General features: G+C 37.0%; 1 protein-coding gene across 1 annotated transcript in view; it reads left to right on the top strand.

Annotated features, from left to right (window-relative positions):
* The window catches only part of LOC150103628 (hemocyte protein-glutamine gamma-glutamyltransferase-like), a 41,857-nt gene extending 28,439 nt beyond the window's left edge, over nucleotides 1-13,418 (top strand). The window contains exons 8-15 of the mRNA XM_090397692.1: nucleotides 2,620-2,758; nucleotides 3,094-3,197; nucleotides 3,542-3,710; nucleotides 5,627-5,724; nucleotides 7,882-8,181; nucleotides 9,873-10,033; nucleotides 10,130-10,266; nucleotides 12,661-13,418. Coding sequence (XP_090253818.1) covers nucleotides 2,620-2,758; nucleotides 3,094-3,197; nucleotides 3,542-3,710; nucleotides 5,627-5,724; nucleotides 7,882-8,181; nucleotides 9,873-10,033; nucleotides 10,130-10,266; nucleotides 12,661-12,802 — 1,250 coding nt within the window. The 3' untranslated portion in view covers nucleotides 12,803-13,418. The remainder of the gene's footprint in view (nucleotides 1-2,619; nucleotides 2,759-3,093; nucleotides 3,198-3,541; nucleotides 3,711-5,626; nucleotides 5,725-7,881; nucleotides 8,182-9,872; nucleotides 10,034-10,129; nucleotides 10,267-12,660) is intronic.
* The last annotated feature ends 1,485 nt before the right edge of the window (nucleotides 13,419-14,903 follow it).

Here is a 14,903-nt window from a genome sequence, read left to right as displayed (position 1 = left end):
TTAAGTTACAATAAATTGTTCAATATTTCTAACAAAGTTAAAAAATTCTCTAGAGCAGGGGTTCCCAAAGTGGGGAGTACCGCCGCTTGGGGGGCGCTGAAACGACCCGGGGGGGTTGGGCCTCATGAATTGAATTGAAGTAAGGGGACGGTGAAAGCATAAACGACAAAAATTAAGTGCTGAAAAAAAATAGCATCGAAAATTTTGATGATATATCTGTTGTATAACGTAAGTAAAGGTCGTAGTGGTTGCTTTATTTTCCAAGGAAACGTACCAAATGCAAGTTACAGCCGATCGGAGTTGAAGTCCGACGATAGATCTTAGTATGCAAAGTGTTAGCGGGAGGGAACTTTCAAGTGATCGGGATTTTACAAGTCAAATACGCGTTGTCAGGAGCATATGCATGTTATGACTTGTTCACTGTATAAACTATAAAGACTTGAGACGTATGAAATCAGTTTTAGATTGTTTCTGAATTGTGTGACAAGCAGTTAGCAATTTGGTGTAGTGCATAAAAATTTTAGTGCATATTCGATACCCAGTCGGTACCTTACATGGATTACACACCAAACAAACGATTGTTGCTCCAATTAAACAGTAGGTTTCACGTGAGTATTTTAATACCATTTCTTGTAAAAAATAATTGGCATAGCTTATTTGACCGACTTGTTTAACACATTTAATGAAACAAATCTACAGCTCCAAAGAGATGAGGTGAATTTAATAAAAACACAAGCTGTTATTTCCGCGTTTGTCTCCAAACTTGTCCTGTACAAACGAAATTTAGGACGAGGGGAATTCAGCCCGTTTCCAAATCTATCAACAGTGGAAAAATGTGATGAAGACGTGCTCAGCTGTTGTCAGCACTTGTAGACTGCTCATTGGGATTTCAACCAACGATTTAAAGATTTTCTTGAAATGAAAATACCCGATTAGGTTTTGGGCACGTTTTCGAGTACAAACACAGAAGATAAATTACAAAGATAAACTAATACAAGTAACAACAAATTAGGAATTGAAATTAAAATTCAAAAACGGGTACCAACAGTTCTGGTTGCAAAAGCAGATGCCCATACTTCATCCTGGATTGTGGGCTGTAGTAAAAAGTTTTTAATCGCATTTCCATCATCATATTTAATGGAACTGGGTTCATTGCGATCGATAATCTTTTAACAAAAAATGAAACCGACTGCAAATAGCTGTCGCGGTGATTTAAGAACGCTGCTGACAGATATTGAGCCAAATATCAATAAATTGGTAGCAGCACACCGGGCTCATCCTTCGCATTAGGATTGTTTTTAATATTATTGATGGTTATTTACCATTTTATGTGCAATTTATGTTTGTTTTCTTAATTTTAAGTGTTATTAAATTTTCAGCTCCAACTCGTCCTATATTTACGTGCAATTTATGTTTCTTTGTTGATTTCAATAAACAGTTTTAAAATTTCAGTTTCAACTTTATTTCGCATGGTGTTATCTTCTTCTTCTTCTTCTTCGTCTGCAGCTTCTCCCACTTAAGTGGGGTCACTGTTTGTTATGAGTCTCCTCCACACCTTCCTGTCTTGGGCTGTCACCACATCCAAGTTCTTCATCTTCAAGTCCTCTTCTACCAGCTCCCTCCATCTCTACTTTGGCCGCCCACGCTTCCGCCTTCCTTGCACATCCATCTGTATGACCCTTCTTCCCACATATTCGTCCTCCCTCCTCATCACATGACCAAACCATCTCAACCTTGCCTCCTGTATTTTCGCTCCTAAGTTCGTAACTTTCACTGTTCCCCTGACATAGTCATTTCTCAGATGATCCTTTCTGGTCACACCGCACATCCACCTAAACATTCTCATCTCTGCTACTTCCATCCTGCTAATGTTATTTTTCCTCAGGGCCACAGTTTCTATAGCATATGTCATAGCTGGCCTCACTACTGTCCTATAAATTTTGCCTTTCAGATTGATCGGCACCCTCTTATCGCATAACACTCCAGCCATCTCCTTCCAGTTCCTCCAACCTGCTTGTATCCTGCATCCCACTTCCTTCTCACCTCCTCCATCTTCTTCCACTGTCGAACCCAAGTATCTAAAGTCTCTCACCTTCCTGATGACATTTCCTTCCAGCTCCAGATCTGTCTCCTGTGCGCCGCCCACTGTGCAACACATATACGCTGTCTTACTTCTGCTCAGTCTCATACCTCTCTCTTCCAGTACTTTTCTCCATCTTTCCAGTTTAGTTTCCGCTTCTTCTCTTGAATCTACACACAGCAAGATGTCATCTGCATACAACATTGTCCAAGGTGCATCTTCTCTCACTTCCTCTGTTACCACCTCCATCACAATATTAAACAGAAACGGACTTAATGCTGACCCTTGATGCAAGCCAACTGTTACTTGAAAACTTTCTGTCTGTCCCAAACAGGTCCGAACACTTGTCTTCACATTTCTGTACATTTCCTGCACCAACCTGAGTGTTATAGCCTTTCTTTATGTAGCGCCATCTCTTATTAATATTTGGTACTAGACGAATATTTACAATAAATATGTTTATTTTTAAATTACAAGTAATACATATGATCAATTATAATTTAGTTAACTAATAAATATGAATATGTTACTTTTCTTAGTTTGCCGTGCCTTAGGAATCCCTTGTCGAACAGTAACCAACTTCGTTTCTGCTCACGACACTGATCGTAGTTTGACCATAGATAAATATTTCGATGAAGACAACGAAGAAATCGAAGAGATGACAGGTGACTCCATCTGGTAAGCATTATATGTATTACGAAACAGCTATAAAATAAATGAATACAATACTTTTGTTGTTTGAAGTACATCAGAAACAAGTAAGGCTATGTGTCCAGTGTGTTATGTATGTTTAATTTTATTCTTCGACTGGGTTGTGTTTCGTTGACAGATGATAAACTATACGATCTGTGCGCTTAGCTATTTCATTTTTTGATTGAGAAATCTTGCAGAGGCTACATCCACTGCAAGAGGTCCAAATGTCCTAAACGATCCAATTGATTTTAATTTTGAAGAATTTCTTTTTCAGTTGATTTCGTTATTTTTTTAGTTATTGATTGATTTGTTAATTCCAGGAACTTCCACGTGTGGAATGATTGTTGGATGGCCCGACCTGATCTGCCTAAGGGATATGGAGGATGGCAAGCAGTGGATGCCACCCCTCAAGAAACTAGTGGAGGTACGTATGACTCTGGCATCATTCAAACAGCTCTTTATTCTGTAGCAGTGACACAGGTCATCACTCTGACACGAAACAACTGTTTGCTTATTAGTAATATTTAAAACCCGATAATTTTTTCAAGCATTATCTGCATTGCATCGAACTGTGCTGTTCTAAAGTCACCCTGTAAACTTTGTTTTCTTTTTTGACAAATAATAGATTCATCTGGAAAGTTAATTACGTATTAACTTTACCTTTAACTTCACGTTACCATTTGAAGCTATCTAGCAGGAAATAATGACGAAAATTAAACTCCCCACTGTCCTACTTATACTCATGAGTATTGTATTTGTTTCTTTTAGAGGTATTCCAGATGGGACCTGCGTCTCTAGAGGCTATTCGTCGTGGGGAGATCGGACATCAGTACGACTGTCCCTTTGTGTTTGCTGAAGTCAATGCTGATATTGTGCACTGGAAGGTGGACGACAGCATCGAAGGCGGATTGGTCAAACTGAAGAGTGAGAAATATAGGTAAGAAAAGTGGCATGGGAAATACTTGATTCAAAGAGGTCTGAGAGTTTTGTCTTCAACAAAAATATATAAAAATATAGGCAGAAAATTTTTCACGAAATACTACCTTAGGGTCTACCATCCACTTTGGATTTTCCTCTTCTGTCCATTACTTGTCGTGCAGGACTGGCTTCATCTCTTCCAATTTTCCCCCTTCAATGCCAACTATGCAAGGCTGAATAGTTTTGTCCATCTTCTTTCTCTTACACGTAAATTTACTTTTCACCCTGACCTCAAATACATCTATAGATTTGCAGAAGACTTCACCTGAACTGCTAATGTTCATCTGACAAGCTTTTCAGTGCTCCAACATTTCCAAGTTCAAGTTCATCTGTAACCAATGTCCAAAATCCTCCTGCTATTCTTCAGTGGGGGTACGGACAACCTCGTGAACATCAGTGCTATAAAAACCCAGTGCAGTCTTATTTCTCTCAAGAAAGATCTCTGTTCAATTTCCATTACTTTTGAGAATATTTATTTCTTTTCATGGGCTGGCTTAAACTAACTTTTCCTGAAACAATCTAATCCTATTCATAATTTCCTCAACCTCCAGAGAACTTGACATTACCTCTATACCACTAGAAAAGTTCCTTTCCATTCTCGTAGCTATCAATCCAATATCAATTCAAAATATGTTCTGCTGATGACCTCCGTCTGACTCACAGACACACTCCAATCATTTTTCACAGCAATCTGTTTAAAATTCGTGCCTTTTCTGTGGATGCTCACATCGAACTAACTTCCATCACTCTTGCGTGAACTGAAATCGATCCAAAAATGGAACTTTCTCAACTACATGCTTGTTGAGGTGAATTATCTTATAATGACGACAAAAAATATTTAGAAACCTTCTCTTACCGTTCTTTTTACATGATCATGTAATTACCATACAATTAAAAAAAAAAAAAAAAAAATCAGCTAACGCCATTTTATTCCCGTATATACGGGAGTAGGCGAGGCCATTTAGCCCTATCTAACTTTTGGAGACTGAGTGGGCAGTTCAATCTCCACTGGTACCCAATCAGAGACAGATGGCCCAAGGCTATCACTAATTAAGCGGTACGCAGTGAAGAGAGACGGCTGAAATGTGCCGCCATCTCGTGGTCTCTAACCCTAACACAATATATTTAATGTCTGAAATAATGTGGGTTCTACGGTCGATTTTCTTGAGTTTACAGGACGAAAAACCCGAGTTTCCGGGAGGAAAAACCTGCTTGCCCGTGCCAGAGATCGACTAACTCGGGAACCGGTCGAAAAAAGGCTTAGAAAAATTTCCTCTAGTCGCCGACTAGACTCGAAACCAAGACTTCCTTCGTGCGGCCTAGCGCGGTGGTGTGCAAACGCCACATCCACTGAGCTACACAGGCTCCCCATACAATTCATTGTTATAATAATCTAAATCCGTGTATTGATTAATTAATAAAGTAAAAAAGAACTGTACGAGAAGGTTCGAATTATTTTATTTTATCGTCATTATTAAGACAATTATTAAGATAACTAGTAATCACACGCATTTAAGGAAAATTCTTTGTATTAGATTAAAAAAAAAGCGAAGTTTTAACACAAATTAATAAATTGGCTTATTTTATCCCGCTGTTCATTTTATGGCGAGTTTATGAAAGGCGTGCGTTAAATGAAGAGCTTTTATGCAGGTGTCACAACTAGTATATGGAAGACAACTAACGCCATCTTGTTTCCGCAAATCTAACTATACTTAAATGTATGTATATTTATGTCTTTTATGATAGATTTTTCTTACTTTATTTCATTGTTTATTTCAAATTTAGTCCTGGCATTGAAATCATCACTTGCGAACTGATAAAACAACAAAGTTAACCCCAAATGATTTCTTCTTCTTTTGTTTATTTGCTTTGTAGTGTTGGTCCCTTCATCCTGACCAAGCGAGTTGGCATGGATGATGACGAGGGTGATGCAGATGCGGAAAATATCGTCGGCGAATATAAGAATCAAGAAGGTGAGTTCAGTTATAACTTTTATTTTAATAAACACATTGCTCTTATGAGAGCATCATACTGACTTTTATTAATTCCTGTATATCAGTTATTCTAGATTTCTGATACGTGATATTTTTGCACTATGCTAGCATAATGCAAAAATATCCCGCTTCGCCATTCAGTAGATCGGTGGTTTTTTGATTAGGTAACCGATATTTAAGTCCTCAAGTAACAAGTGATGTTCTCATGTAAAATTAATTTGCACACTCTTGTTTGCACCACATTGAAGGAAATAAGTTTTTATTTGTAGAGACAGGAAGCTCTTTACTAAGGAGTTTTAGCGATATTGCTTCTGAGGGATGATTGATAGTGGTTGCCCTTACCAACTGTACTAAATAGCCGAGAGTCAATTTTTGTTCTTTCTAATTTTTTTATCACTGGATTTTGTTGGCAAAAACATTACACTTTCTCGAGTACCAAATTAATATGCTTCCACTTTTTTTTTGAAAGATCTGAGTCGAAACAGCGGATAAACTTCGTCACGATATCCATGCCTTACACGACGAATTCTCGCTATCAATCGCTTCAAAACTTCGAGATTCAAAACTCACCATTGACCGTTTGCCCAGGCGGAGGAATTCTTTGTGGATAAGGCCCTTGGAATCGTAGAAACAAACAAGCATTGTCTTTACTTTTGACTTCTCCAAGCGACTTTTTTTCGGATGCCCCTCTTCTGGTGGTCTCCACTCAGCACTCTGGCGCTTTGTTTCGGGCTCATACTCAAAACACCACGTTTCGTCACCAGTAACGATCTTTGAGTCCTTACGAACTGTTTTAATGAGGTTCTTGCACTGTTCAAGATATATTTTTTGGTCGTCGGTAAACTTGTGGAAAACAAATCGCGAATTCAACTTACGAAGGCCCAAACTCTCGATCAAAATGTTGTGCACAGTTGATTTTGGAATCCTCAATTCATCTCCAATCAATCTCACGGACGATTTCCGGTTTTCTTTGATGAAAGCACGCACTTTTTAGATATTAATTTCGCCCAGTCCAGTTTTTGAATAGATCGGCTTTTCGTCATCCTCAAACGTCTCACGACCACTTTGAAATCGCTTAAACCACTCGTAAACTTGAGTACGGGATAAGCATTAATCTCCGTATGCTTTTTGAAGCATTTGATGCGGTTCCGTAAAATTTTACCAAGTTTAACACAAAAGTCAATCGCAGCTCTCTGTTTGAAACTCATTTGCCGACCGTTCGTCAACACACAGTGTCACTCCTGGCACTATAACTTGGTTTCTAATGAGACAAATGTCACAAACAGTTGACACAACACTAACGAAGGTTACCGCTTTCGACAACAGAAAGATACAACAGGTGGCGCCACTCGTTTCTTCTATTTTCGAAAACTTCGGTTTCTTTTTGGACAGAGGGTGTATAACCTTCCGTATTTTAAGTATCGTCTCGCCGGTTACATATGTTACTGATATTGTTAATGAATGTCTTGATAATGAGAAAGAATAGATCTTGGTTCTTTAGAGAAAAACTCTTTCGAGAGGGCCTGGTTGGCCGAGTGGTTAGCGAATCCGCTCTCCAGCCAAAAGGCTGCGGGTTCGAATCCCGCTTTTGGCATGGGTGTGTGTGTGTGTGATTGTCTGGGAAAGTGGTGGTGGGCGATAGATGGCGTTGGTGTAGTTGTAGATCGTGGATTGAGTGAGTGGTGATGCTCCCTCGATGGCTTCCCTGAGGTGTCACGTAATAATAATAACAAATCATTTTCCAAGATATCTCTTGCACTAGAGATTTTTGACAATACCCGTCTTATAAGTCAGTATATTCAGATGATTTTTGTCAGGGCCCGATTTACGAATAAGCTCGAGAAGATACAGCTAAGCGTCTCAGATTACGATGGGTCTTTGTCTCATTATAACCTAAAATCAATAGAGACAGCCACTTCAAAGTTATTGCTTGGTGGCACCAATAACCTTAAATTCGGCTCTGATCTTTGTCCATGATTCATCTTTCTATCTCTCGTAAAGCCTAAGTGATCTTCTCATGTGGATTGACTTCAGCAGTCTTCTTCTTCTCCCCTCATCTTAGTTTTAAGAAAATTCTTCCGCGTTTTAAAAGCTAGGAATGCAACCAACTCATCCCCAGTATTTTGTTTCGTGTAGGTACAGTCGAGGAACGACTCGCCGTGCTGAACGCTGCACGTGTTGGAGGAAACGACACGACCCGCAGCGCCATCTACAACCTTCCTGCTCCGGAAGCCGAGGATGTGTTCTTCGACTTGCTGGAGATCGACAAGATTATGATCGGACAGCCTTTTTACGTCACGGTCAAAGTGCAAAACAAATCTTCGGCTGTCAGAACCATCTCCGCTGTGCTTTCTGCCAGCACCGTTTACTATACGGGGGTGTTGGCACGGAAGGTGAGAAGACAGCGAGGGTCCTTCGCCCTGAAACCAGGACAAGGTAAGTGTGGCTCGAGGATGTGTGCTTTATTTCATTTATTGGTTGTCACGATTGGGAACATCATCGGACATTTATTTTCATTTTATTTCTTCAACTGCATTGCTCAAAACAATTAGGAGATATTTTAGTTTCTGTTGGATAATTATAAATTTCTGCAAATAATTATAACTATTGGGTACGTTATACATGAATAAATGTTTCTTACTTATAGTAGGGTGTAACTGATGAGATGTTGTTTAAATAATCGATATTTATTGCAAATTTAACAAATTATACATTTTAGCGTGGAATAGTTTTAACAAGAATATCCTCTAATTGTTTTGAGCAGTGTATTTTTAAAAGTTCTTTACAGAGTTTTTAATTATTTTCTTTATTTGCCGCTTTAAAATTCATATTTTAATTAAAATAATTTATTTAACTTTTCAGTTAATTTAATTTTTTATTTTATTTTAAAGAATAAATCGTTACGTACTTTCCATGCTATCTGGACCAGTCAGTGTGACATACATCAGTGCTGTTGATTGTCATAGTTGAGGTTTACTTTATGTACCAAAGGATTGTCACTCACAAGCTAAACATACAAACATAATAAAAAAAAAAAAAAACGAGAGAACTCTACGTCATGTCCTAATGATAACATGAACTCATGTACACTCTTTGACCTCCAGGTCGATCACATTCACTTTGAATTGAACTCCTTTCCGAGGACCTTCTGCATTTCTTCACTAAGATGGCATTCTCGCATTGCCACCGTCTGATAATACTGTCCACAGTTCATTTTGTGTGATACATCTGTTACCGAGGGTTGATCGGATGGACATCCTATTACTGACATCTCTTTTGACGTCTGTTAGCCAGTGGCGTGACTAGAGCTTTTGCCGTCCAGGGAGATCCCTGAGTTTGCCTCCCCTCTCAATACATACCAAAAATACTACAAAAAGTCAAAACGACGTATAGGATAAGGTTCAAAGCGCCCCCAGGGCGGACCCCCCCCATCTAGAGAAGAGCTAACAGTAGAATAGCTACGCTATTCTACTGTTAGCTCTTCTCTAGATGCTATTTTTCAATACTTCAACATTATGCAGTAATTTTGATACAACATAAAACAAGTAGTATTGTATACACTTCCCCAACTGCAGGTCCACAATGAAGTGTTAGGGATCGGATTATAAATTGTTAAATCGGATAAATTTATTAACAGAAAGTATTTAAGAGGAAGGTGTTTACCTTTCTGTTCATACTTTTTACTAAAGCCGGTACAAATTAAAGCGAAAGACAATCAGAACTCAGTATTATTAATTAATTAAGAATAGAAAGATAGAAGAGATTAATCATCCGCGCATTGCTATTAGTTCATTTTATGCACTTATACTTCAAATAAGTTCACATTTCAACGTACAAAATCACTGAAATAAAAACCACGTGTTGCCGCTTTATTTCAATGATGTAAGAAATGATTCAAGTATATGTCAACACCTTTTCTTTGTTCGTTAAAATATTTCCTATACTTTTAATGTCCGTGGTAAAGATTTTTACATAATTTACGGTCTACAGCAGTTCGGGATTTGAGTTGCTTATGTAATTAAGAACAAATTGCTGGATATGAATGAGCAAAGCGATGCATGTGCTTGCGTGTGGCTGGAGAGAAAAATAGAGAAAGAAATTACAATCTTTCATTCTTTTTTCCACAGTGGAGGAGTTGGCTATTCGAGTAACCGCAGAAGATTATTATGACAAGTTAGTTGATTACTCCATGATGAAGATCTACGCCATCGCATCGGTCCAAGAAACCCAACAGACATGGGCTGAAGAAGATGATTTTGCTGTGGAGAAGCCAACCTTACGATTGGAGGTAGGATTCGTTCACTTGTGTCTCTGGAATAGCTAGGTCCACCTTCTTTTATTTTAACAAGTTGCTAATCTTTCTCTTTCTTTTCTTATCTTTCAGGTTCCACCCTCCCTTCGTGTGAGTCAACCATTCGAAGTGACCATCTACTTTACCAACCCCCTCCAGCTGACTCTGAGAGACTGTGTATTTGTTATTGAGGGACCAGGACTCACTGCACCACGGAGGACAAAGTTTAGGTAAGAAAGGGAAAAATATTCATAAACTTTTGAAAGAAAAAATATTTCGAAGATAATCTGTACAGTATAACGGAGGAAGGAGGGGGTGGAAAATAATCTTCACATTGCCACTCTCGTTTCGTGGGCTACTCAATCCATCGCTTATTTGGAGCCAATAATAATGAAATCGAGCAATGTTGCCGATATTCAGTTGGCAAGTAGAATTCTAGTTTTTGATTTTATCAGGTCTGGAAAAGGAAAACAGGAAAATATAAACGTGTTGAAAACAAAGCGAACGTTTTAATATATGATTTTTTTTTTTTTTTTTTGAGACGAAGCAAGGCTTTAAAAATTTAAGTGACCTTATCGCTTAATATTTTTCATATCTAATTATCCAGATAAAGGAAGTAATGGTGACAATTTCAAAATGAAAAACTACAAATAGGAAGCTCCAAAGTTTCCTACAAATCCTAAGGAAACTTCAATTCACCATGCATGGAATTGGACACTGCTTTTTTGTTTACCTTGAACCGTTAGTAAATGAGACAAGGAGCACGTGATAGCGTACACACGCGCATACCCTCTCTCTCGTTCTTCGTTTATCTGTGACTGACATCAATTGATATTATCCAGTTGTCTAAATTTTGCAACCAGAAATATAGCAAAACGATTTGCTACTTATCACTAAAGATCGACAAGCATAGTAGCAATACTGCCATCTAGTGGTAGTTTAATTCTGGTGCCTTCACGTTTCATGTCTTAGAGATTAGTAAGCGTTAGAGATTGGTAAGATTAGGATTAGCTATAATGGGAACGAGCATGCTTACAAAGATTGCATTTTATTAAGAAAATTAAAATACCACTAGGGGGAGTATTGCTACTATGTAATACTGATCTCTAGGGGTACGTTGCGTAACAAATTGATTCGTTATCTTTTTAAATTAGAAATTTTAATTTATTAAATTAAATTTAATTTAATTTAATTTAATAATTTTTAATAAATTAAAATATTTAATTTATTAAACCGTTCTTTATTTATGGAAATAAAGGAAGGTTATTATTATTATTATTATTATTATTTCTGTAACCTTTGGCCAACCTCGTTGGTGGATAGCATACCCATTCTCCAAACAGGCTGTGGGTTCGAGTTCCATCTGGGTATGAATGTTTGTGAGCGCCTTAGGTAGGAGATGAATTTCATCGCCCCCCCCCCCCCTGTAAGACCACAGCGTACTGGAGGCCTGAAGTGACTTGAAAAAGTTCCCTGTTTGGTCTCTAGAGCAAGGTTCCCGGATTAGGTAAAAAAATAATAATAAAATAAATATAAAACTCTTCGCCCTCGGTACTAATGTGCTATAGCTTTCCAACCTTTCATGGGTGAGAGTAACATAAAAATAATAAAAATACAACGCGATCAACATCTGCATATATTACACATAATATTATAAACACTGACCATCTAGATAGCAATACAAACTTATAAGGGGAAATTTGTAAGAAATCCCAAATTCTCTGCGATTTCTTACGTCAGAATATTGACATTGCAATTCACATAACAGAAAATGCAAGTGTCTCCGGAAAAAAAAAAAACTGCAAGCTAAACAAAAACAAAGAGCAGACACAGACGCCATCTTAAACATGACAAGCGTACTTCGTAAATGTAATACAAAGGCATTTTCAGATGACACTACTAGTTAGAACTGTTTGATGGCCCATTTTAAGTAATAATATTCGTCTAAGACTTTCTGAAAACACAGCTTTCTAAAGAAAGTGCCCCCAATCATTTACCCCTGATTATTGCATAACTGGGTTACAGTAATTTATAATGAGCAATTCAATCATTCAACACACAACAGATTTTGTTAAATTGTAATATAATTACATAAAAAACAGCAAAAAGTTTTAACATCAAAAGTTTTCAAAATAAAACTAATATCCCTATTCCCTCAGCCATACGGTTGGTGGGGATAGCTCTATGCTACCATACTAGGGAAATGATTATGAGCAAGGTGGTTTCCCATTGCCTTCCTCGCCTAGTATATTTTATGGCTGAGCCATGTGTGTTCACGGGACCGGTTGGCCTATTTTAAAGGTTGAAAAACCCGCGAAACGGAGAAAACCCTCTACCTCCGTATGAGACCGGTTGACTCACCTTTCGAAGGAGACTAGATAAAGGTTCCTCACATCACTGACGGGAATCACTGTCAGACCAAAGGGCTTCGTCTACACCAACTGAGCTATGGAGGCTCCAAAAACTAACATTAATATAACAAAGTAAACTTTCTAGACCACTATATAATAATCCAATTTTAAAATACTTTAAATTCTTACTTTATTATACTAGAATTGTAAACACTTTTTCACTGATTAATTATGAAAACTGCTAAAAAGACATCTGTATCTGTTTACTTGCAGGGAAATTCGTCCAGGAGAAAGTATACAGCACACAGAACGTCTAATGCCAATGCGTCCCGGACCAAGAAAACTGGTCGTGAATTTCAGCTCCAGAGAGTTAGTAGAAGTTCTTGGATCGAAGCAACTGGAGATTGCAGCTTGATTCTGTTTTTCTTTCGCCATATTTGTGCAACCACTAACTTTTATTTCTATTTAACGACATGCGACGCCAAGTGGCAGCTCTGAGTGAAATTTTTGTTCGTCGCTAAGGCAACGTCTATTTCGTGTTGTTATGGTAACCTTGTACAATACCTGTTCAAATAAGTGAAAAATGTCGTTTTTTATACGCGCTGTTATTTCTTCAAAAGGTGCTCAGTGTTTAGAAATCTGTGATTGGTTCTTCATTATAGACGAAGATGGTGATAGAATAAAACCTTTGGTGCTGCTGAACCATACGAGATTTTTTTATTTTCTTGTAGTTTAATCTGTACAAAATGGATCAACATTAAGAGTCAGTGTGAAATGGATTTAATGTATTATTTGGTTCTTCGTGTCCTGATTTACTGCGTATTTTTAGAATAATATAAAATAGCCTAAGAAGCAGTTACACTGTGAATATATCGTATTTTTTAAACTATACAATGTTTCCCAGTTATATGAACATATAATTTACTATATCTCAGAAGGAGATTTGATCGTGATGAACTAACAAAACTTCTTTAATTACTGTAAATCATTTAATATTTTTGTGCATAAAATAAAACAGCATTTGAATTATAGTTGTTTGTTTTCCTTATAATTTTCATCACTAGACTTACTTACAGAAGCTCTAGAACAGATTTAAATATAAGTCAACTTCTATGCCCTATGGTTTTCTGCTATTTTTTTATATGATGTGCACTTGCGTTAAGTGTGTATGTTATGTACACACTTAACTCGTACTGAGTTTTAAACATAACTGTGTACATACACTTATGCACATAAAACATATACACAAGTGTGTTAGGTACACGCTTATGTACGTATTTTATGTATACTATGTTCAAAACATATTCGAACACAAAAATCACTTCATACAAATAACTGTAAATATTTTTAACATGGTCAAGTCATCTTACGCTTGTAAAATAGCATGCGTGTTACGTAGCCTACCAATGAGCTATCAGAAATCCTTACGCGGAGTCTAATAAGGCAGTGGTGTTCAATCTTTTTTACTACGCGAGCTACTTTTCTATAAAAAGTGATTCGGCGATCTACTCTCTTATATCGATCACGTTCCCCCAACCTGATATCTGATTACGCACAAATAAACAACTCAAAATAAACAACTAAAAAAAATACACAACTAAAAACTTTATTTGTGTATTTAAAAATTTATTTATCACTTTTAATTATTTTAATACAACAAAAAAATTCTGGAATAAAATATTTATTTCTTATTTTGGAAAACATAAGTTAGAAAAAACAACAATTGATTACAAACTCACAAGTTACAGGAAATGCTGGTTGATTAAAAAAAAAAGTTAACGTGAAATTTGGCATTGTTTGGACCTCGCAATATTTTCATAGTGAAGTTGATATGAGTTGAAATGGCCAATCGCAGACAACCATCCAAATGATCATTTGTACTTTGGTTTCTTAATTGATTTTTTTATGACGGTCATATTTAAAAAAGCGGATTCTGACAAGTATGTCGATCCTAAAAACGACACAATTTTTCGCGCAATATCATTGGGAATATTGGGAATTTTTCATGTGCATATTTCCAAATGACTTCATTGTTTATTGATTTTAAATGTAAACTATTCTGAATGTTTATTATCTCAAGTTCTACTTCAGCTTGGTTTATATCAAACAGCACACTAATTTTATTGGAAATTTCTGTGATGTTCAAGTTTTCTTGAAATGAATTATTGATAAAAGATACAATCATTTCAGTTTTATTAAAATATTTAAATCTTGAATTTATTTCTTCTTCAACTAATTCTATTTCACGAATAAATTCTTAAATTAAGGGGATATTAAATCCCACATAGTTTTAAAACCGAATAAGAAACTCAAAGATTGGAATCAGAGAGTTTCTTGCCGAATATAGTAAACTTAAAGTATCGGCGACACTAGCGTTAGCCAATGCAAGTGATCCTAGTACGTAGTACAATACCGGACGACTCGTTGCAAAGGTGGGGGGAAGTTCAGATCGCTATTCTTAGGTATTTTCCATAATGTAAAAACACATTTCCTAGGAAATGTATGCTGTTATTACA

The sequence above is a fragment of the Typopeltis vanoorti genome, chromosome 9 (assembly GCF_054136105.1).
Source record: "Typopeltis vanoorti isolate ZY-2024b chromosome 9, IOZ_Tvanoo_1.0, whole genome shotgun sequence".
In the NCBI taxonomy this organism is placed as follows: domain Eukaryota; kingdom Metazoa; phylum Arthropoda; class Arachnida; order Uropygi; family Thelyphonidae; genus Typopeltis; species Typopeltis vanoorti.
The sequence above is the reverse complement of the archived record's forward strand: the minus strand, read 5'-3'. Positions and strand labels throughout refer to the sequence as shown.